This window comes from Primulina tabacum, chromosome 5 (genome assembly GCF_025594145.1).
Source record: "Primulina tabacum isolate GXHZ01 chromosome 5, ASM2559414v2, whole genome shotgun sequence".
Lineage (NCBI taxonomy): Eukaryota > Viridiplantae > Streptophyta > Magnoliopsida > Lamiales > Gesneriaceae > Primulina > Primulina tabacum.
The window spans coordinates 4,155,021-4,178,100 of NC_134554.1; the positions used below are offsets into that span (position 1 = coordinate 4,155,021).

The 23,080-nt window shown below is 35.5% G+C and overlaps 3 protein-coding genes and 1 non-coding gene across 9 annotated transcripts; 2 read left to right on the forward strand and 2 right to left on the reverse strand.

Moving 5' to 3' along the window:
- Positions 1-1,572: 1,572 nt before the first annotated feature.
- On the reverse strand, positions 1,573-1,645 carry TRNAA-UGC (transfer RNA alanine (anticodon UGC)). Its single transcript has one exon. It is a non-coding gene; the product is annotated as a tRNA-Ala (tRNA).
- A 437-nt stretch (positions 1,646-2,082) lies between these two features.
- On the forward strand, positions 2,083-11,170 carry LOC142545661 (uncharacterized). Of its 6 annotated transcripts, none has more exons than XM_075652981.1 (13): positions 2,083-2,970; positions 4,037-4,301; positions 4,487-4,672; positions 5,019-5,165; positions 5,262-5,711; positions 5,827-6,235; positions 6,344-6,895; positions 7,050-8,023; positions 8,592-8,779; positions 8,880-9,035; positions 9,241-9,475; positions 10,008-10,321; positions 10,509-11,170. In XM_075652981.1, the coding sequence occupies exons 1-13, from the start codon at positions 2,198-2,200 to the stop codon at positions 10,819-10,821; spliced, it is 4,962 nt and encodes a 1,653-aa protein (XP_075509096.1). In that variant the 5' UTR covers positions 2,083-2,197; the 3' UTR covers positions 10,822-11,170. The 6 variants fall into 6 exon arrangements, with proteins under 6 accessions (XP_075509096.1, XP_075509095.1, XP_075509094.1 ...); XM_075652980.1 differs by having other exon boundaries at positions 6,317-6,895; positions 10,509-11,169; XM_075652979.1 differs by having other exon boundaries at positions 5,827-6,895.
- A 456-nt stretch (positions 11,171-11,626) lies between these two features.
- On the forward strand, positions 11,627-14,671 carry LOC142545663 (eukaryotic translation initiation factor 3 subunit K-like). The gene is made up of 8 exons (XM_075652985.1): positions 11,627-11,887; positions 11,985-12,041; positions 12,130-12,180; positions 12,285-12,347; positions 13,016-13,066; positions 13,190-13,256; positions 13,990-14,072; positions 14,214-14,671. Exons 1-8 carry the CDS (start codon positions 11,750-11,752, stop codon positions 14,415-14,417), a joined length of 714 nt encoding a protein of 237 aa, XP_075509100.1. The 5' UTR covers positions 11,627-11,749; the 3' UTR covers positions 14,418-14,671.
- Positions 14,672-17,904: 3,233 nt separating this feature from the next.
- On the reverse strand, positions 17,905-20,223 carry LOC142545664 (putative pectinesterase/pectinesterase inhibitor 54). The gene is made up of 3 exons (XM_075652986.1): positions 19,851-20,223; positions 19,153-19,755; positions 17,905-18,703 (listed from the first exon to the last, which is right to left on the reverse strand). The coding sequence occupies exons 1-3, from the start codon at positions 20,152-20,154 to the stop codon at positions 18,006-18,008; spliced, it is 1,605 nt and encodes a 534-aa protein (XP_075509101.1). The 5' UTR covers positions 20,155-20,223; the 3' UTR covers positions 17,905-18,005.
- Between the last annotated feature and the right edge of the window lie 2,857 nt (positions 20,224-23,080).

Sequence of the window (23,080 nt, forward strand, 5' to 3'; positions counted from 1 at the left end):
TCAATTTTGGTGCAACTTTGATTGTTCTAATGGGGGCCGTGCTATTTAACCAAAATAGCGCAGCCCCTTCTTACTGCGCCAAATTTGGCTCAGGAGGAGATCCCTGCGCCAACTGCGCCAATTTGGCGCATGGGTTTTCTATTTTTTTATTTTTTATTTATATTTATTCTAAATATTTATATTTAAAATTATAAATATTATTTAAATAATAATATATTATTGATTTTATTATTTGAATAATTAGATATTTAATCATAAAAATTATAAAATAATAATTGTTTATTTTTAAAATATTTATTTTTTTACTTTAATTATAATATTCAAAAACTAATTTTTTATGATTTTTAATTAATATAATTTAATACAAATACAAAATTAAAAATATATTAAATAAAATATAATAATTAATATACGTAAAATAAAAAAAATATTTTGAGAATATTCTTTTTGGTGTAAGATTTGAAGTAAAAATGAGTTGGAGATGAATGTTGTATTTGATGTAGAAATCACACTATTGTAGTGTAAAATTTGTACCAAAATAGATTTTATGGTTGGAGATGGCCTAATGTCAAAAGATCCTTGCCTACTTCTGCGCTTACGGAGAAATTTGAAAAATTATAATTATGTAACCAATAAAAATCATTTTGTAAAAAAATTGATATTACACACAGAAAATGTAATACATCTAAAAGAAACTTTACACTCAATTTTATGTTATTTAAACTAATTTCATGAGTAAAACATATGTCAAATTTATTCACAAACAAAGTGCAAATAATAAGAAATGAAACGTAAACATTAACATTCTAATTAAAAATAGCTTAGATATATTCTCAATAATTAACTTTAATACCGATGAATTGTTTTTGATTCAGAATGTTATCTATTCTATTTTATTAAATTTGAAGATATGATAGTAACCACCTAGGAATGATATCAATTTTTTCTTCCAACCTTACCTTTATATGATACTAATATTACACTCTTATTTTTTTCTTTTTAAATTTCAACACACACTTTTATTTTTATTTTTATTTATTTCAACAATTCAAATATCAATTTAGTTTCTCCATATTTTGTCAAACTTCAGTTTAATATATCGATAATGATAAAAAAGACGGTACACACATCGCGTGTGCAGAATAAATAATTTTAGTTAAGATTGAGACTCAAATCTAACTTAACTTCAAAAGTTAATTCAAAAAAGAAGATTGTCAAAGTCCGTATATGCAACTCCAACTGGTTTTATATAATTGATGTGGGACAATGAACATACCTATTCAAGTTTACAAATGAACATCTAAAGCTTAAAATTTATAAGAGAATAAGTGACCCAAATAAATACGAACACTTTATATACCATTCTCAAAAATTTTATGTAAAGGAGAACTTACAACTTTCTTGAATCGGAGAAAAAGAGAGAGAATTGTGGCCCATTGATTTCTAATGGAATGATTTAAAAGAATTAAGATACAAATTATTCGCATGGTAATTGATTAATCAATAACTTCGTAAGCATGCGCTACGTAAGTGAATTGAAATTGTGATTACGGAATAAATTAAAATAAAAGATGGAGATGCGGGGGATCGAACCCCGTGCCTCTCGCATGCAAAGCGAGCGCTCTACCATTTGAGCTACATCCCCTGTCGAATCTGTACGGTTTTGTTTTATATAATAATAAACTGAACCAATAAGCAAATGCAACTAATGATTGGGCTTGAAAGAGTTTGGAGCAACCCAATATCATTCATGTCTCAAAAGCCCAATACTGGAACAACAAAGAGGGAAAAAAAAATGTTGTGAACATGTGAAGGGCTTAAGTTTTCTTTATTTATTTATTTTTTAAATGAAGGGCTTATATTTTTTATTTGTTAAGGATTGTTTTACTCCCCAAAAAAAAAATAAAAATCGAGGTTTAATATAATTGCATTATGGACATTTAACTCGAACTTTGATTTGAAAAATAGCTATATCATCCCATGCATCAAAGCGAGTGGTTTCTTTTATTATTTATGTATTGGATTTTTGTGGAATCATCATACGCACGTACACGTGTCTGTGATGGAACCAGAAGCCAAACTTTACGTCATTCGCCACCATCAATTCAAAACCAGCGCCACTGCTGCAGCTTCCGCCACCTTCTCATTTTCCACCGCCAATTTTCATCCATAAATCCTCCACAAATTTCGAACTTTGATGCTGCCGCCTGCGTATGAAATGATCCTCGCTTTTCCTCACAACCTTGCATCTTCAGCAGTCTACAAGCGGGTCTCCTTTCCTTCCCGCCACCATCACCATCCCTGTAAACGCAGCCGTTTGAAGCCCTTTTCTATCTGTAGCCACTTTAATGCTTCATCTTTGATCTCTGTGAATATATTTCATAGCCTACTATCTCAAATTCCTTCGCTGAGCTACCTAGATTACATTGCCCCGACTCTCGGGTTCGCCTCTGGCCTCGCTCTTTATCTTTCTTCTAAATCCCGGAAAGCGAACCCTGAAAAAAGCAGTGATTTTGATTCTTCTATCGGGGAGTGGATTTTGTTTTCGAGCCCTACTCCGTTTAATCGTTTCGTAGTGTTGCGTTGCCCGTCAATTTGTTTCCCTGGAGGTGAGTTGCTGGAGAATGTGAAGGAGAAGCTCGTTGAAGAGGACACGCATTTTGTGAATTCGAACCGCGGGAGGATAGTTCTCGGTAAGAGCGAGGAGGATGGGATTCTGGAGAAGGTGGCGTATCAGAGGCTCTGTGTGGTCTCGGACGGCGGTGGAGTTTTGTCCTTGGATTGGCCGGCCAATTTGGAGTTAGAGGAGGAGCGAGGATTGGATACTACAATTTTGATTGTTCCAGGAACTGCAGAAGGGAGTTATGAGGGGAAAATTAAGCGATTAGTCTGTGAGTGTTTGAGAAGAGGGGTGTTTCCAGTTGTCATGAATCCAAGAGGGTGTGCGGGCTCACCGTTGACCACTCCTCGGTTAGTTTTATCCAAAATCAATCTTGTTCATGTTTTTGTTCACTTGCTACTGTTGTTTATTTTTTAGTGGATCAATCCAAGGGCATAGTTTGGCATCTGAAAAGACCTTTTAACTAGAGCTAACATCATGTCGAAATCATGAAAATTAGTTGCGACATTGTTCAGTGTTTTGCAGCGTGGCAGCTAGTTGGCTTGATTTTCTTGTTTGCTTGCTTTACTACTTCTGCTTGGAAAGTGTAAGCAGCAAAATACTAGTTTAGAGTTAATTAGTCAGTAACGTTCTTGGCTTGTGCTACGAGAAATAGTTCATGATATCGTTCATGCTTAATTTTCTGTGTAATAGGATATGTAGAGAAATTATTGTCAGAAAATCAGAATGTTTTTGTTTGTGAATTCTTCATGTTTACTTATTTTTTTAATGCTTTTTTTGAGTTACAACCAACTTTGAGGTTACCAAATAGCACAATGTCTTTTCAAGTTTTCCTCAACAAGTTGGTTTCGCATGAAATAAAAGCTGTTTAATTTTTTATGATAGACACATTTTTCTTCAACCAATCTCCATTGCACTGCCAAATTATATCAAATATTTCATGATCGTCGATGTGTTCAGATGCATGCTTATTAGAACATCTGAATGCAGCCTTTTAAAAATTCTTTTCATCATTATTTTCAAGCATGGCTTCTTTTTTTTTTAATCATGGCAAGCCCGGTAAGGTCCAGCTCTTTTTCCCCCCTCTGTGCTTTGACCTTATTTGAAGGCTCAGTGATTCAAGCTCCTTGCCTGCTGTTGCCTTTTACCTAGTGTAGAAACGATAATCAATTGTTCTTCAAATGTGTTAAGTTTGCAATGTTTGTGTGAACTTGTTGAACTTACAAGTTTCTTGAAAACTGTGTTAAAGGGAAAAAATAGGCAATTCTGACGGCTTCAATCGGATAAAGTTAAAAACAAAATAACTTTGTTAATCATCCAGTTTGACGTCCAGGTTCCTAATTGAGAAGATTCTTTCATTCCTGGACCGGCAAAACAAGCTGATAGTAGGACGCTGTAACTACTTCATTTATGTAGGTTATTTACAGCGGCTGACAGTGATGATATATTCACAGCTGTTCAGTTTATCCACAAGAAAAGACCGTGGACTACATTTATGAGTGTAGGATGGGGATATGGTGCCAATATGCTGACAAAATACTTGGCTGAATATGGAGAGCGAACACCTCTTACTGCTGCAATATGCATAGACAATCCATTTGACTTAGAGGCGGCCACCCGGTTAACAATGGAGGACATGAAGCTAACCGGAGGGTTGGTCAGTATACTTCAACGTAACAAGGTTGCCATTGTGCCTGTTTTTTTGCCTAATTGGTGATCTTTAAAGTAGAACTCTTCCTTATAAAAGGAAATGTTATTTTGAAAATCCTCCTATTTTATGGCAGCGTTTATGTGGCCTGGGGTGCAGCTTGCTGAACTTGCCAATTTCCATGTCTTCTTTATCATAACCGTTCCTTTGCCTTTCAGGAATTATTTCAAGGTCGAGGAAAAAGATTTGATGTGGAAAAGGCTCTCTTGGCATCATCCATAAGAGATTTTGACAGTGCAATATCAATGGTGTCTCATGGATTTGATAACGTTGACGACTTCTACGGAAAATCCAGTACTCTAGATGTTGTGGGCAAAGTGAAGATTCCTGTTTTTTTCATTCAGGTTGTATTTTCATTCTTTGATGCTATGCTTCACCAAGGAGACCAATGTTGGACCTTTGAGTCTTTGACCATCATATGAATCATGGAAAACTCCTCTCTGTATTTGCAACGTATATAATCAACATTTTTGCTTTGTCTACGACACTGAGAAACATATCTTAAAAATGAGATTTGATGACCTGGATGGTTTGGGTATACCTGCTCTTCATATATGTTTTCAAGCAATAACTTTAAATAACACTATTCATTTAAATAGAATTATTGGTTTTGGGACAATTTGCTTGTGTATGTTCTTGCTGAATCATGTGATTTCTAAGTGACAATTGTTGTTTTATTAATTCATACAGAACGATGATGGAACATTTCCAATGTTTTCCGTTCCAAGGGGTTTGATTGCAGAAAATCCATACACGAGTTTGCTTCTCTGTTCTTATTTGTCATTGGGTAGAGATAGTGGTTTATATTTCTCTTGGTGCCTGAACCTAGCCATCGAGGTAACTTTCTCCTTTGTCATCTGAATAAAGTTTAGCCTGTATGTATGATTGATATGCTCTGATGATTGCAAAAAATTCTTTCATGCATCCATGCAGTGGCTCAGTGCTGTGGAGCTTGGACTTCTAAAAGGCCGTCATCCGCTTCTGAAAGATGTCGATGTCACCGTAAATCCTTTGAAGGGTTTGACATTGTTAGGTGGTAAAGCTTCTAGTAAATCTGATGATGAAAACAAGCTCCTGAATTTCCCTAATGGCTACTCTGCTAAAAATTCTACGTCAAAGATGCTGGAGACGTATGATACTAAGGCGAAACTTCAGTCAAGATCTGCAAGAGATATAGGAAGGATGCCTCCTCAAACTGAAGGACGGCAAGCCGAGGGCAGTGATGTAGGACGCCAACTTAATGCTAGTGATACAAAAATAGAAGACGAAGCATCTAAATCTTCTGAGAATGAAAGAGGACAAGTGCTACAAACTGTGGAAGTGGTCATGAATATGCTTGACGTGACCATGCCAGAAACTCTTTCAGAAGAACAGAAAAAGAAGGTACTGTCCATAACGTGCTTATACTTCATACCTGTCAGCTTGCGATTCTATAGGTAATATATGTTTAGGCTTGATGCAAATTCATGTACAAACGTCATGCAGTAACGATATGCAGGTTCTTGATGCTGTGGGTCAAGGGGAGATGCTGATGAAAGCGTTGGAAGATGCTGTGCCTGAAGATGTACGTGGAAAGCTTACTAGCTCTGTTTCTGAAATTGTGCAGAGTCAAAGATCTAATATAAAGTTTAACGAACTCTTGAAATTGGGGCACATTCCTTACGTAGCACCAGGAGTGAACTCAAAATTGCAAGAAAAAATTGGACTATCAAGAGGAAGTGATGACGAGGCTCTCTTTTCTGATCAAAATAAAAGGAGCAATGAAGCTGGAGATGGTCCTCATGTATATATGGAGTTAGCGAATCAGCAATCAGAAGAACATGAAAAATCTAAGGATTCAGGTTTGAGTCAATCTACAGGCAGCCAATTGGACGACAATCTTGCCACAGAAAAAAACAAACAGAATGGTATGAAAAATAATTCTGAAAACGAACAATTTCCTGGGCATAATTTATCAAACACCTCTGATGACAATGAAAATGTGACAGAACTGATTGCTAACCACGAGTTTTCAGGCCAGAACAAAGGGCCTGGTGAATCCCAGAATATTTCCAACACCCTGAAGGAAACAGAAAGAGAAAATGTTGAAGGTCAATCAAACCTGAAAGAAAATGATAATGAGGACGCGTTTGATGTATCAAATGATCAAAGTGAGGTGAAGGAAGCTGATCACATTAATGGGAGTTCTGGTGCTCCATCCTCTACGGAGACTCAACCCGCAGAAAATGAAGCAGAAAACAATCAGGAGAAGAAAGGGAAAGATCCACAACCTGTTTCAAGTCAAATTAATGCTGCCCCCTCCAGCTTCAATATGTCGCAGGCGTTAGAAGCCTTAACAGGGTTTGATGATTCCACTCAAGTTGCTGTTAATAGTGTATTTCAGGCAATTGAGGGCATGTTTGATCAGTTGCAGGTGAAAAGAGAAGATCAGAATCAAGTGAAGGATGAAAGCGATAAACTAGATTTCAATAGAAGGGACATGGAAATAAATTTGAGGGAAGGCACTCCCAATCTCAAGGATCTTGACCATGACTCAGAAAGTGTGTATAATCTCTGGAGAAACCCAGGTACTATTTCTGTGAATTCAAATGTTTTGTTAATCCAGGAAGATGTAAACCACATTATGCATTTGATCGACTCCATTATAGTCAGCTGACAAACAAAATAAGGAGGCACTTTTGTCTGAACTTTGCAAAACATTTGATTTGGTTAATGTCTCAGGGGTTCCAGGTTATTTGGCTGCTTTTCCATATGGGGACCCACTTTACAAGGAATACCTCAAGGCTCGCCTTCTTTCAGAGTTGAGAAAATTCAAGCCTGCAGTTTTGGATGCAAAGTCAGCTTTGCCTCTCAACTACTTCCCCGAAGATGGTCGGTGGAGACTCCTGGAACAAATAGACGATGGTGGTACGTCCGGTGAAAAATTTACAACTCATGAAGGTGGTTCTAGGGCTAGCCAGATAGATTCTGATTCTAGATCTAAGTATACTAGCAATATCATTGAACCCTCTTTTGTGATACTGGATTCTGGAAAGCAGCAGAAAATAAATGAAGAATTTGAGGAAATGAACATTGCATCTGAGCACACTGACTTCGGCGAGTTGGATAAGTCGATGCTTTCTGTTAAAAATATTATAGTAGAATGTTTAAATGTAGAAGTTTCTAGGAGGGTCAGTGCTGACATGGAAGAACTGAAGCTTGAAATAGCTAGGGATATAGAACATGTCGCAAATGCTGTGTCTCTGGCTGCAAGGCGCGAAAAGGAAGACATGTGCGAGCAGAATGACCATCCGTTGAGTGCAGTTGGCTCTCTTCACAGCGAGAATATAATGAGAGCTATTTCATTTGCTATTGAGGATACCCAATATTTAAAAAGAGTACTGCCTGTTGGGGTTATTGTTGGCTCTAGTTTAGCTTCACTTAGAAAATTCTTCAATGCATCTGCATTTGATAGTAATGGTGAAAACGATGCAAATTTTCATCAGGTTCAAAAGTCAGATGCCAGTATTATTCCAGTTGACAAAAAAGAGGCTAATCAGCGGCTTCCAGTGAAATACAAAGATGAAAGCAGTCTTTGCCCGCTGGTTAGCAAAGATGATGATAAGATTACTTTCCAACGTTCAAACGACAATAAAGTAATGCTAGGCGCTGTTACAGCTGCTCTAGGGGCATCTGCATTGCTTATTGGTCAACAGGTATCAACTAATCATGGTGAATCATTAAGAATTTGATGTACATGATGAACCTCTTCTTGGATTCATCTTTGCATTTTATGGTTCCTAGTGTTCATTATTAACATCAGTAGTCAATTTCAGCATCTTTCAATTTAGCAGAAGGCCGGTTAAACAATGCTATATTGTTTCAACCTTGCACTTTATCTCCAGAAAGTCTTTTGAAGCAGCGGTAATATTCAGTTAAAAACTGAACTAGAGGCATGTGGTGAGCTGCACTGGAAAAAAAATTACATTGTTTGTAAATTGCTTTTGCTCAAACAATCTCTGATGTTTTTTGGGGAAAATTACATGATTGCTAAGTTGACTTTTATTAGATTTTGATTGTTAAACATGCCAAATTCCAACACGTGGACTGTGGAGTTTTTGTTATCAAGAAAGACGACGATGGTTGGATATATATGGTTGACCATTCCTTTTCATTTGTTACCTATCTTGTGCATGTGTAGATGATCATGACCACTCTCTGATGCACACACTGCTTCTAGTCTTTAGTTTGAATTATGTTAGCTATTCAATGATGTGCTTGTAGAACACTGAGACTGGTGGATCTTTAATGGACTCCCTTGAGGAGGAAGAAAATAGTGAAGATGTCTCCAAGCTTGAAGAAATGCCAGAGAGAGCTCAGAAAAATGTAGTCACAAGTCTTGCGGAAAAAGCAATGTCTGTTGCTAGTCCTGTGGTTCCTACAACAGAAGATGGGGAAGTGGATCATGCAAGGTTTGCGGGACCATTCTTTCTTGTCTTCCGATGTCTGTCTTTTTTTTTTATTCCATTTTATTCGTCAATTGAGAGGTTGAAATTTTAACTCCAAAAATAGGCTGGTAGCCATGCTAGCAGAACTGGGACAGAAGGGGGGAATTTTGAGACTGGTTGGAAAAGTTGCGCTTCTTTGGGGTGGAATACGTGGTGCAATGAGTGTAACTGACAGGCTCATTTCATTTCTGCATTTTGCTGAACGTACACTGTTTCAGAGGTGAATATCTGCATCTGTTTTCGTATGACCGGGTTTTTTAAACTAAAGTGTTCATTACATCAGTATATGTTGGATGATAATGGTAATTCATTTGTGGAAAAATTTCGCATCCTTTCTCCTCCTCCTGCTAGAATTATATGCACATTGTATGAGATCTTGTGATTGTCGATTGATTTCCTTTCACCGCCCTGTTTTTCAAATTCAGAATTATTGGCTTTATATTCATGGTGCTGCTTCTATGGTCACCTGTTGTCATTCCACTGTTTCCATCTCTAATGCGAAGTTGGACGACTCAAAATCCGTTCAAAATTGTCGAGCTTACTTGCATAACTGGACTGTATATTTCCGTAATGATAATGGTGGTGATGTGGGGGAAAAGAATTCGCAAGTATGATGATCCGTTGCTGCAATATGGTCTGGATTTTACTTCAATACCTAAGGTATGTACGTTATTTCTATGACTATCATGAGAAGATGATGCTGGTGAAGCCAGTCCTTTTGTTGTTTTTGCACGTTCATTGATGTATGATACTACCATAACGATAGCAAATGTCTTTTAGCTTTTAAAAGCCTTGATATACCTTTTGGGGATATGAATCAACACGGAAAAATTCTCCTATCTTTTTTGGTAGCTTTTGTTGAGATTTTATCGTGTAAATTTTTAGTGCTTGATCTGGCCAAGAAACTTTTGATTCCATATTTTGTCATGCTGCTTCCTTTTTTTTCCAAAATCTTCTTTCATGGTTGCTTTTGGATTGAAGTAATTTCAAATCACTGTCTCCAAAACGTTTAACCAATTGAACCCTTGGTTTTGAGAAAGAGATCCTTGATGCTGGGACAATAATTTCTTTAATAAAAGTTCTTTCTGAGCCAAAAATTAGATTTCCTCATTGTTTCTTTACAATTTGGTCTTGATCTTTGACAATTTACTCTCACCCACATTTTTCCGCTCTCCACTTGCCTTCATTGTAGTTTAAAAACTTCTCGATGGGTCTTGCTGGAGGGGCAATGCTTGTTTTACTGATACAGTTAGTAAGCTCCTTACTTGGCTGCGTGCAATTGCGTTGGCCTACTACTTTATCTTCACCATACTCAGAACCCGTTACATTGATGAAGTCATATGCAAGTATGCTTTTGCTGATTGTTCAAGGAATTGCCACTGCAACTGGTGTTGCAACTGTGGAGGAATTGCTCTTTCGTTCATGGTTGCCCGAGGAAATTTCTACCGATTTTGGTTATCACCGCGGAATAATTATTTCTGGGCTTGCATTTTCTTTATCTCAAAGGTACTTCTTTCCGTATTATCTGCTCATGACATCTCTTTTTTTATTCATGGTTTTCCATCGTTGTAACTTGTTAATGTTTTGGAACTTTGACCTGAAGATTACTTTATATCTATTGTGCGGATCCATTTATAAGGGTTATTTGTGCTTTCATTTCTTCCACCTTATTTTAATATTTATTGAAATTTAGATCAATATGGGAAATACCGGGATTATGGTTACTGTCCCTGAGTTTGTCTGGAGCTCGTCAACAAAGTGAAGGTAGCCTCTCCCTTCCGGTCGGGATCCGTACAGGGATACTGGCTTGCAGTTTCATCTTAAAAACGGGTGGCTTTTTGACATATCGAGCTAATCTCCCTCTATGGTTTAGAGGTGGCCACCCTTCTCAGCCATTTAGTGGAGTTGTTGGTGTTGCATTCTCGTTACTTTTGGCGATCATCATGTACCCACGTCAGTCACCTCTTCACAAGACAAAAAACAAGCAGAGCAAGCAAAAACTGTAGTCAATACATTTGATTCACATTGCGTTCTGGTTTTGGATGAATCCTTTCCTCGAAAGAGAACCTTAAAATGGCTCTTTTCCTGGTTTCACGATTCGCATTTTTGAAACAAGACATATGAATGACGACAGGAAGGAGATGGCAGAGGTGCATGGATTTATGACTGCAGTGACTTTAGATACTGCTTCGCACTTTATGCTGACATGTTGTAGTTCTAATGTATAGAGATATTTCTGTGAAATTATGGTATACAAATAAATTTGTTGCAGGAAGCAGTTGTATAAGCAACTAATTTGGTTCATACGTAACATGGTCACTTTCATCTGTAGCTATCTTTGCATTCTCTTTAGCTAATTGTTTGGGATATTATATGGAAGCTTCAACTAGCTAGTTTGCATTAGGCATGCTTATTAAATATTAGTTACTCGTGTGTATAATTTTTTTTATCATTATCGATGGACTAAAGTGAAATTTGACAAATTATGGAGGGATTAAATTGATAATTGAATTTTTGAAATAAAAAAAATAAAAATAAAAATTTGTTGAAATTAAAAACAAAAGCAAAATTATAAAATTAGTATCATATAAGGGTAACATTGTAAAAAAAATTTGATGTTTTCTATATGGTTACTGTCGTATTCTCATCTTTAATAAAATATATAATAGATTAATATTAATAAAAAAACAAAGATTGAAGACTTAAGGGGGAAAACGGGGGTATAATTGTAAAAAAGAGAGAAGACTTAAAGAGGGAAAACGGGGGCATAATTGTCCAGCGGATAGTGTGCGATAAAAAGCCCTAAAACCATTTTTCCTCTTTCTTATCGATCTTGTGTGGGCACTCGCAGCATTGCAAAGCAAAGCTGAGGTTTTTAGGTTTCAAAAATAATTTAACCCATTACAACAAATCTCTCGCGAATTTTAAGAAGAAATGGGTAGAGAGGTAGTTAATACGACGACGGGTCAAAAGCAGCAATCGACGATGTCCTACACGGTGGAGCAGCTAATCTCCGTCAATCCGTACAACCCAGACATTCTCCCCGATTTGGAACTCTCCGTCGATGAACAAGTATGTGTCTGTTTTGGGTTGATAATTTCTCGGTTTTGTCAAAACCATGACAACCTAGCATTTTTATGCCGTATTTGATGTTTGATTGAAATCTTAGGTCTCGTCTCAAACCTACAGTTTGAATGCAAATCTCTGCCTTTTGCGACTGTACCAGGTTTGGATTTTTGATTTGTTTCATAGCTATTCTATTTTTTCCCCTGTTGATTTGTTAATTGTTGTTTGCTTATTTGGGGGGAATGCAGTTTGAGCCGGAGAGAATGAGTACTCAAATTGTGTCTCGGATTTTAATCAAGGTACTTGTAGTTTGAAAACAGAAATCATGGCCATCGTTTTTTCTTTATTTGCGAGTGTTGTGTTGTATAGATATGTGCTGATGTCTAACGTAATTTCTCTGCAGGCGCTAATGGCGATGCCTGCTCAGGATTTCAGTCTTTGCCTCTTTCTCATTCCTGAAAGAGTGGTACGTCACTATCTGAAATGCAATTGCTTGCCTCTGTTGTGTCATCGACTGAATTTACATTCAAGCTCTAACTTTGAACTATCTAGTTTGTACACTTTATGAATTGTTCTGGGGAGCGGGACATTGAATTGAATTTCCACTTCGTTTCTCCAAAAGTAGCAAAGAATCATCAATGGGCTGCCAGTTACGAGTTTAACAGTTTGAACCATTGATTGAATCCTTGATGCTTTGAATTTTTTACTCTGTTAGTAGCTCATGGTATTTTTAACTTATGAAGAATTGATTGTTTTATTATCTTTTCATAGAAAGACAAAACTCTGAACCAATCATCATGCAATTTTTGGCGAAGTAATTTATTTTCTGTGATGCTTAGTCCACTTTTTTAATCGAACTTTAATAAATGTAGGGTAGACTCTATATTGCCAATCATTACCTGTATAGAAGCACATTGACGCTACTCCTGGCGTGTCCAGAATGGGAAATGAACGGGATATATTCTCCTTCGATCCATTTTTATTTGTGGATGAATCAACCTATTGGCTTTAATAACTCGTGACCGGATTTTTTTAGTATGAGATTTTCATCCTTGTCTCCTCTCATTGCTTTTGATCTCGATTTTCACTTTTTCTGAGGATTTATTTTTCCATATCTCTCTTTGAAACTACCAGCAAATGGAGGACCAATTTAAGACTCTCATTGTTCTCTCGCACTTTTTGGAGGTATTTTATTTTTTTTGTCCCTTTTCTCCTTTACGTGAAAAATAGTCCTGTATTGAATTATATGACTGGCATGCTATTAATATATGTGGATCTTATTATATATGATTATATCTTTGTCTTCAGACTGCCAGATTCAGTCAGTTTTGGGATGAAGCTGCTAAGAGCCGCCATTTATTAGATGTTGTGCCAGGTATATATGCTAAGATACTGTTTCCTTTTCCCAGCATCAACCAGGATTATGGACTTTGAATACTTGATGATTCTATTCATGTTCCATCACCATTTCTTGTGCGTATAGGAGCATATTTGTGCAGAGATGGACATATGTCATATCTATGTTGTGCAAGTACTTCTAAAAGTTGAAAATTACTGAAGTTGACTTTTCGTAATACACGTATATCTATGGAAAGAGGCGTGATAATCTGACCACTGCCAGAACTAAATCCTGAATCATGGGAATCTGCTGATTTTCTGGTGGTGGAATCACATCCAAATGTTGGGAAGGAAAAATCTTTTATAATGTTTAGGGAAAATTGCATCAACACCTTTTATAAAAAAAATTTAAAAAATGAAAAATCTCCTGTGTTATAAAATTAATTGCGTTGGAAGCCCTGTAATTTTAAATCCATGCATAGATCCATCAACAAATGCGCTAAATGTACTCCAGTTTTTTAAACACAAGGGTTATACGTGCTTGATTTAAAAAAATACAAGATATTAGCCTATTAGTATTTTTGACGGTGTTTTATGTTTTTTAGACTTTTCGCAAATGGCCTAGTGCAATACCTAATGTTCTATGTTGTCATAATTTGTTTCCTTTCAATGAAAGCGTGTTGGCTTCATTCATGTCTCGTGTATTCACGTTTGTGATGCTCCTTTCAGTACTCGCTTATTTTTCCTAAAACTGTGTATGACACTTACAGGTTTTGAACAAGCAGTTCAGGCATATGCAATTCATGTTCTTTCGCTAATTTACAAAAAGGTCCCAAGGAATGTTCTTGCCGAGGTATTGATTCTTTTTACTTTTAAGTGCGATTTTCTTAGGTTTTGAACTGCTGGATAAAAATTCCTCGCAGAGTTGATCACAATTGATGAGTTGCTTTACTGCTGATCCAGATTTTATTTTTCTTTAATGGTCTTTTTACAGGCGATTAACATTGAGGGTTTGTCCCTAGACAAGTTTCTCGAGAGCCACATTGCAAATTCTGGTTGGTCCATAGAGAAGACGCAGGATAAGGGGCTACTCATCATCCTTCCACCCAACGAATTCAACCATCCCGAGCTTAAGAAAACCACTGCAGATGGCATTCAATTGGAACATGTCACCCGCATTTTCCCAATTCTTGGCTGATTCATGCACAGTGTGGTCTAAATCTAAACTCATATTTTGGCAGAGTTTAATCATGAATTACGTGTATGGATTTTACATAATGGGAGCCTGTGTTTAGATTTTGGTGGATAAAACCTTTTGTAGTCATATCTCATGTTCACGCGATACAGCAAGAATTGAAAGAGCCTGTTTATTTGGTTTGATTAAATGGTCATGTGCACCATGTGATTATCAGTACTGGGTTTTTAACTGCCTGCTTTCAGGTTTATTATCTACCTGCCTACTGCATTTTTGCAAATCTGTACTTGGCCAATATTTTTTCTCCGTTGATGGTCATTGTAAAACAAGGTAGTCCCTAAAAGTCGTATTGTTATTGGGGCTTGCGGTCAAGATTTGAACCATAATTTTATGGCATTTTTGGTAATTCTGAACTAGTGTTTGGATTTGGAATTTTGAAACTGATATGGTGTACGAATGGAAGATGTTTACTCGTTTTTCCACATTACATGATAAAAAAAATCAATAAATAATTATATCAGTCAATCATGTCGAGACAAATATACTGGACTTGTACATATAAAATAACCTGGAAGTCAATATCGTTAATATGTTAATATCTAGAAATCAGAACAAACAAGAACTGTAAAAAGGAAATACATCATAATCAACCTAAAAAATGTAGTGCATCATAACCAAATAGATATTGAAAACATTGATGAAGGTCCTATAAATATCTGGTGCAGTGTCCTCGAATATCGTAACAATCCTGGCAGTCCAAATGTTATAAACTGTCGCAGAGAAAGCCAACCCTCCAGCCTGGCAGAAAAGGAAAGCAAAACAGTTTCTAGTAAGACTAATCGTTTGAGAGTTGGAAGGTTCCTTTCAGAGATCAGATTAGGCCCTTCGAAAATTCTTCCCTGCACATCAAGCCAAATTATGCATGCTTTGGTCTGAGATATCAGATGAGGCTAGAACTCTTGAAAAATTATAAATAGACCTATATCTCATAAATGAATAAGATTAGGTTATCAAAAACTCGAAAATACATTTACATTTTTCATCAACTGCATAATGTTGCATATAAATTTCGTTCGTTCACATAGAAAGAAGTTCGTATGGTTTTGTGATTGGAGTGCTCATATCACAAAACACAAGTCGAATGATTGCCGTGTTCCAAAAGCACCTTGCATATGTAAATTCATCTTAAAAAGATAGAATCCAACTATAACATCGACTTACATTTTATTCTTACTTTGTTTCAGCGTTTGTTGCACATCTCACCAACAACTTCCGGATAATTTCAGATTAGTATATCTTACATCACCAACAAATCTTGAATTTGAAATAGTTTAATGTGAAATTCACTGGTTCAAATGTGCACTCAAACGTGTCCAAATGGGATTTGAATTACGAGAGCCACGTTCAGAATCGAAGTCAAGACCCTTCGAGGCAAGAATTCTTCATTGAAAGAGTGTCGAGTTGTTTGATTAATAATCAAAAGTTCGTATCTCCTATCAATATTTTTTAAGGTGATCACGTCGAACATGGTATGTCCAGTATAGTTTTCCTGACTAAATGGTTTGCAAGCTAATACGTTAGTCAAAGTGTTTATCTAATATGTTCAGAAAAATAACGATTGTGTTCCATTATAAAAAAAAATAAAATTATTGCCGACAATTTGGATGTGAAAATCTTTTATTAAAATAATAATTTGTTAAGAATGACTTTCAAAATTATTTACTTATTTTTATAGGAAAAAAATAAAACCGTCAAGATAGATTAGTTTGGTTTCCACCAACCCCACCAAATAGGCCGATAATATCTAAACCCGTCGGTCCGTCTAATATAACTAAAAACTGACTAAACCTGTCGGGCCAGCTCGTCATACTCCGTCAGACCGATCTGTAGCTCGTTTTGACTGCTTAAAATAAATATAACTAATTATTTATAATTTAATATGGCACTTTAAAAACATTTAGTTTTATTATTGTACAAAGAAACTAAATATTAAAGCTGAAAAATCACTTAATCTTCCCCCCTAAAATTATAAATCTCATTATTTCCAAATTGCATGAAGCTCCAATGTCCACCCAGCCATCATCAACAAGCCATTTAAAGTCCACACATTTGGATTTAAAAAAATATATATATATTGAAGAATAATTATTATTGTGCATCGGTGGATTAGGAATGCATTCAAACGACGTGAAAGTTGACAATTACATCTAAGGGAGTCCACTGATAGAAAATACATTATATTTTCTGGTTAATATTCCCACATCAATGGTAATCAGTAGGGCCTGAAAGACATCATTTGCATCCTTCACTTTCCAATAAAAATGTTATAAAAAATATATATATAACCTTACCAATTCGTGCTATTAGGCTAGTTAACTGGAAAAATGACACAAAATAAAAGAAAAAGCACTTAATTGGGATGTAAATAAATAGCCACGAATCCAAATATTTAAAATCATTAAAAATAAATATATGCAAATAAATAATATTTTTTAAGAATTAAGAGCCATGCTAAATTTTCAGTCAAATATCAGATAGAAGAGGAGTCATTTAAGAAGACTATGAAGTTTAAGTTTAGCTTATTAAATACGATTTTTGACACTATCATTGGTGGTTCACCAGTAAATTCAATTTAATAATCGGTGGTTAAGTCAGTTAAATTAATAATTATATTGATTTTGACGGGTGATGTAGTATTTGGTAGATGCCTAAACATTTGTGAAGCCTTTTCATTTCACGTTAATTGATGTGATTTAAGTGGTTTGTTTGGTAAAGTGAAAGTGATTGTCCCTCTCATGGAAAGAGCTAACACCTCTATCTATTTATTTATCTAACTTTTGACGAAAATTTGTATGAGACGATATCACGGGTCGTATTTTATAAGACATATATTTTATTTGGGTTATCCATGAAAAATTATTACTTTTTCTGCTAAGAGTATTAATTTTTATTGTGAATATCGGTAGGTTGACATGTCTCACAGATAAAGATTCGTGAGACCATTTCACAAGACACATACTCTTAACATTTTTGACTTAGGCTCGCAAAATTAATCAATCAAATTGAGCAACACATGCTTTGGGGAAAACAGAATGCAATTGTGAAATAGCCGAATTACCATTGTTACCCAAGAATGGTATAATAATGGAGTCGACTACTTTTGCTGAGCCAAGCTAGAACTGTCTTTCATAAATATTTGCTCAAATTAAATTAAAACAAGGATATCCTTAGATGACACTTGTATCATACATTTTTCTTTTACAAATGCCAAACCAAATGAAAAGGTGTACACGATTTTATGAGTCAATTTTGTGAGACAGATTTATGATATGAGTCACTCATGAAAAATATCATTTTTTATGTCAAAGTATTACTTATTATCGTAAATATAGATATAATTGACTCGTTTCACGGATACGAGTAATAAATACTATCCTTCCTTTCCATTCTTCTGTTGGCTACTTTTTCTCCATTCTTTTCATATACATACATAAATATGCATTGGCATTTGTGTAACATGTTATTTATATATGTATGTGTAATATCACTTAACTTAAACAATTGAACAATAAAAATGGATCCATAGAATCACTAAAGTCCAGACGTAAAATCTACCCCTGTAGGAGGTAACCACGAGTTTCCACTGATGAAATTTGCAACGGTAAATTTACTAGCCTCCGGCGTTCCAATGACATGAAATCCTGGCCAGTTCACCCTGCCAGAAGTTCTTGATCCAGGCCCCGTATTCGCATATTCAGCGAAATACAATGTTTTATAAGTCGAACCGCCTGCTCCTTTCCACTCGACCCAGCCCCGAGGATCGATCACGTCGTCGATGTTTGTTTCCATCACCACTGCCCTGGAGTACTCTTTCCAGGGCCTCCCGAGATAAGAATTGTAGGAGTTTTTGACGGAGGCGAAATCCGACTCAACGGTGATTTTACAGTTTTGGACTGAAAATCCTGTGTTTTGCCCTGGATCGGTCCTGCCATTGGCCAGGATAGTGTTGAAAGCCCCACCACGTCGTGGTCGGCGAAAGATCAAGGTGCAGCTTTGGAACACGGCCACGGCATTGCCGAATATGAAGTCTACGGTGCCGTATATATCGCAGTCACGGTAAAATTGTCGAAGGGCATACGCAAATACTGTATCTTGGTAACCTACTATGCTGCATCGGAATATGACGGAACGATCCGAGGCAATGTTTAAGGCCACGGCCTGGTGTCCAAGAGGACCCGCGGTGTTCTCAAAGCCGATATCACGGGCGATGAAACCATCGCCAGTGATTGCTGCGAAAACCAAGATGAAAACCAATCAGTTCGGTAACGATTGAGGCATAAAATGACCCAAACTCCACTTGTAACAAAAGGAATTTTAATATCATAGAAAGTTTGAGGTCTAAGTTCAAAATTCTCCGTGTACGATCCTACCCTCTATCTTTATTCGTATTTGTTCTTAGTTCTTATTTGAACGTCTTTATTGATTATCATTCAACCAACATACATGTGATAATTTGAATATTAGCTTCTGTTCTATATTAATTGGTCCCCAACTTATACTCAAGGGACCTTGTTGACTCATGAAATTATGTTTGGCTTATTTTCCATAATTTTGAGCTTTTTTTTTCCTAAAAAAAAATCTAACATTGATGACACGATTTCCCATATGTTAAAGATTCCAAAGAATTTACTTTTTATCTGAAAAAGAAAATATTCCTATAAAGGGAGACGGAACTTACTAAAAGTTGCAGATCCTTTAAGCGAAGAACCCCCGGCCACATTGCTACTTGCACTTATAACAGTTGAATATTTTCCATCTCCAATCAAGGTGATTCCGTCCTTGTTTACGTGAACTTTCTCATTATAAGTTCCAGCTTTCACATATATCACGAATCGGCCACCGCCTGCGGCCTGGACAGCCTCGGAGACTGTCTTATAGTCCCCAGTCCCATCTTTCGCAACTACGGCGTTTGCTTTAATCTCGGTGCTTTGGAGCAGTTTCCTGTCGGAGGCCGATACCCAGTCGGGGAAGATTTCTTCTTGATGAAGCCGCCTGGAAGTTGTCATCTTTTGTGTTTCCGGGTTGCTAGGGATCCTGTTCGCCAGGGCTAAAGAGTTGCTGCTGAGTTCCGAAAGATAGTCGATTTTCCTAGAAATTTTTTCCATCAACAGATTTGATTCAGTATGGCCGTTGATTTCATCCTTGCAGGATTGCTGGAATGTTATGGCAGCACTAATCCATGTCTGGATGTCGGGTTTGTATTGTTGCGGAGATTTCTGAAGCGCGTCCAGAGCTTGGTTGAGTCGTTTGAGCGACATTTTCATCAGTTCTTGGCAATTATCTACGTATATAAGTTCATATGTAACGTTACAATCAAAGTTATGATATGAAAAATAAAAAAAATAAACAACTGGATATCATGTGTTATGTACGTACCTATGGTCATTTGAGCAAGTTGAGTTTGGGGGGAGATGAGATTGGAGCTGGATGCACCTGCAGGGCTGGACTCTGGAATTTCGGACTCGCGGATTGTCATGTTAACGAGGGCGGTTGCGAAATCGAGTCTTTGAGTTCCGGATGCTAATCCTGTCAAGGTTTGGATACACAAGTTTGGATATCTGGTGAAGCCACATTGAATTCTCATATCCTGTTCAAAATCATCTTTTCCTGCATAGGATATAATGATAAAGCATGATATTGCCATTGTTAAACCAAAAACTATACCTTTTTGTGTTCCCATTTTGGTCAAAAATATGGTTTTTTTTTTTGTTTCGTGAGCTGTTTGAGCTGATTTGTAGAGTATTTGATAATGAACGTGCCATGGGTATTGCCTTTTATAACGAGGGAGAGGTTCGTTCTCTGCGTAGGGTCGATATCCAAATCCTATACCTGATTTTCAAAATTTTTGAATAATATTTTAGTAAAATAGGGGTCACAGTTCCAAGACCGAGACGAGATCTTCAACACCCAATTATAATCAGTGTTCTAAAACACCCGATTAAGCGGAGGTTTAAACTCGACAAAAACGTCCCGCTTTGAAGAAAACGGAAAAAAAAAGTTAAAATGTAGTTTGACCGAATTAAACGTAATTAATGCGTTTAATTAAGTGTGCTTAAGCATAATTAATCGCATCTATTTATTTATAAATTTTTTATTTTGAAGGTATGTCATTTTATTTTAAAATAATAAATTAGGTTTATAATTTAGATGTTTATTTTTTAATTTTAATTATACTTAAGCATGTCTGATAATGATTTGACAAATATTTAGCATTTTTTAATGTGGTCTAGTTGCAAAAACAAATAAAGATTCAATTTTGAGATTTTTATGCTTTTATAAATATGACAATTAATGCATCAGACTTAAAGTTATCATATTTATGTATTATTTTATCTATTTATTGGTTTAAGATAATTACAATCACTAAAAATAAAAAAAACACTTTTTTAACGCTTAAACATGTGCTAATCTCGTTTAAGTTTGAAAAACTTGGAGCTCGACATACCCGCTTCGAGATGCTTCACGCTTTTTAGAACCTTGATTATAACATACTAATGAAAATAAAATATTGCGATGAGCAATAAATAAAAGTTTCTAAGAACCCCTCCAAATGGGCCAAAATGGGCCCCCGAAATGTTGTCCAACCTGGCGCCCCGTATGATGGACCAACACTTTTTAATGTTAGTGTATTTCATTTTTTTTTGTTCTTTTAATAATTTCAAAAAATTAATTTATCATTTTGTATATACTTATAATCTTATGTTTTCTGTATCAAATTTTTTGTGTTTAGTATTTAATTCACTATGATATTTATTTAATAAAAATTAATTATTTGTTTGATAAAACAAAATAAATTGTTTTAAGAATAATTGGCCGTCGTACCTTAATTTATTTATTTATTATTTTTTTTAAAGAATACTTTTTAACGATGGTATAAAACATAAATATGCATCAATTAATTTAACCAAAAAAAAAAAAAACTAACAAAACAAAACAATTAACTTAAATAATTTTTTTATGCTTATAAATTAATTCAACATCAGCCAAATGCGATAAAATTTGCCTTTGTCCTTCACTGTTGTTGTGCATGTATGCATGCATGTGAGGTAGTTCAGAGGTCAATATCTGGGAGCTTCTTGTTATTCACTAGACCAATTGGTGAAACTACTTTGTCCATTTCATGCCTTGCCCCTTCTTCTTGTTTTTTTTTTTAAGTACCTCTCATGATCCATTATATTTAATTTTTTTCGCTAAGGCTCGACTCGAAATTTAAATTTTGCGACGTCGAATCCTCCATGTATATAGAAGTCGTCTTCCTCTTGTATGTTAGTTAATGAGTAGGTCTTTTGTGAGATGGTCTCACGAATCTTTATCTATGAGACGAGTCAACCCTACTGATATTCACAATAAAAAATAATACTCTTAGCATAAAAAGTAATAATTTTTCATGGATAACCCAAATAAAATATATGTCTCACAAAATACGACCCGTGAGACCGTATCGCACATTTTGCCTTATTTAATAGATATGCACATTATAGCAATTGTCCATATTCAAATTGTAACTTTTCCTGCATGACTAGCAAAATAATATATTAACTACGACCGGCCTAAAAGCCAATATTAAAATTAGGACTTCAATTTTTATATAGAAGTGGTCGTGCCTCTTGTATGTTAATAGATACGTGGCCGTGACAAAATTAAATATGTACACTACACTACATTAGATTCTACGTTTGTTTGTTATGACGGAGTCTCGTAATATTAATGGCAAACACCATTTAATAATAAATTGGACAAGTGACAACAACTTCCATCCATATCCCGAAATTATATATCTTTCATATAATCATTTTAAAGGCTAGAAAATTTTCAACTCTCATATGTTAATAATATTTAAAAAAAAACATAAAAAAACACATATTTTCTAATCGCGGATCTGATTATTATTAGAGTAAGGTCTCTTGAGAGACGGTCTCACGAATCTTTATCTGTAAGACGGGTCAATCATACCGATATATATATATATATATATATATATATATATATATATATATATATATATATATATATATATATATATTAAGAAGTTAAAGAGCTACACCAACGAAATCAAAGATGGTATTAGTTCTGATGCTAAATCACATTATTATTTTAGGGCGATTCTAATTTTTATATAAATTTGTGTTATTTTCCAATCTAAATTTGTGCTTGAGATTTATTTTCCTATTTTTTTTCTCACAATACTACAATATATGCGCACACAAAAAAAATGTTTAACTAATTTTAAAAATAATATGACACATTATTAATTTTAATGAGATACGTGTTATAGAAAATTGTAAGCATACTTGGGGGGGGGGGGGGGGGGGGGGGTGTGCGTGCGTGTGTGTGTGTGTATATATATGAAGACAATAGGGTAAAAAAGAGAGACAAAATCTAAAAAAGATAATTTTTAGATGATTCTTGCTTAATTATGAAAATAAGTAAATATTTTAATGTATTATTAACATACAAATATACAATCGGTCAAAATTAATTTAGTCGTTTGTCAACGAGTTTGCGACATCAAATGGTGGCGGCCTTAACATAATTTAGGCCTCTAGAATGGATGACATAGACTTGGACACGTACGTCGTTACAAGTTTCATGCCTTCTAAAAATAA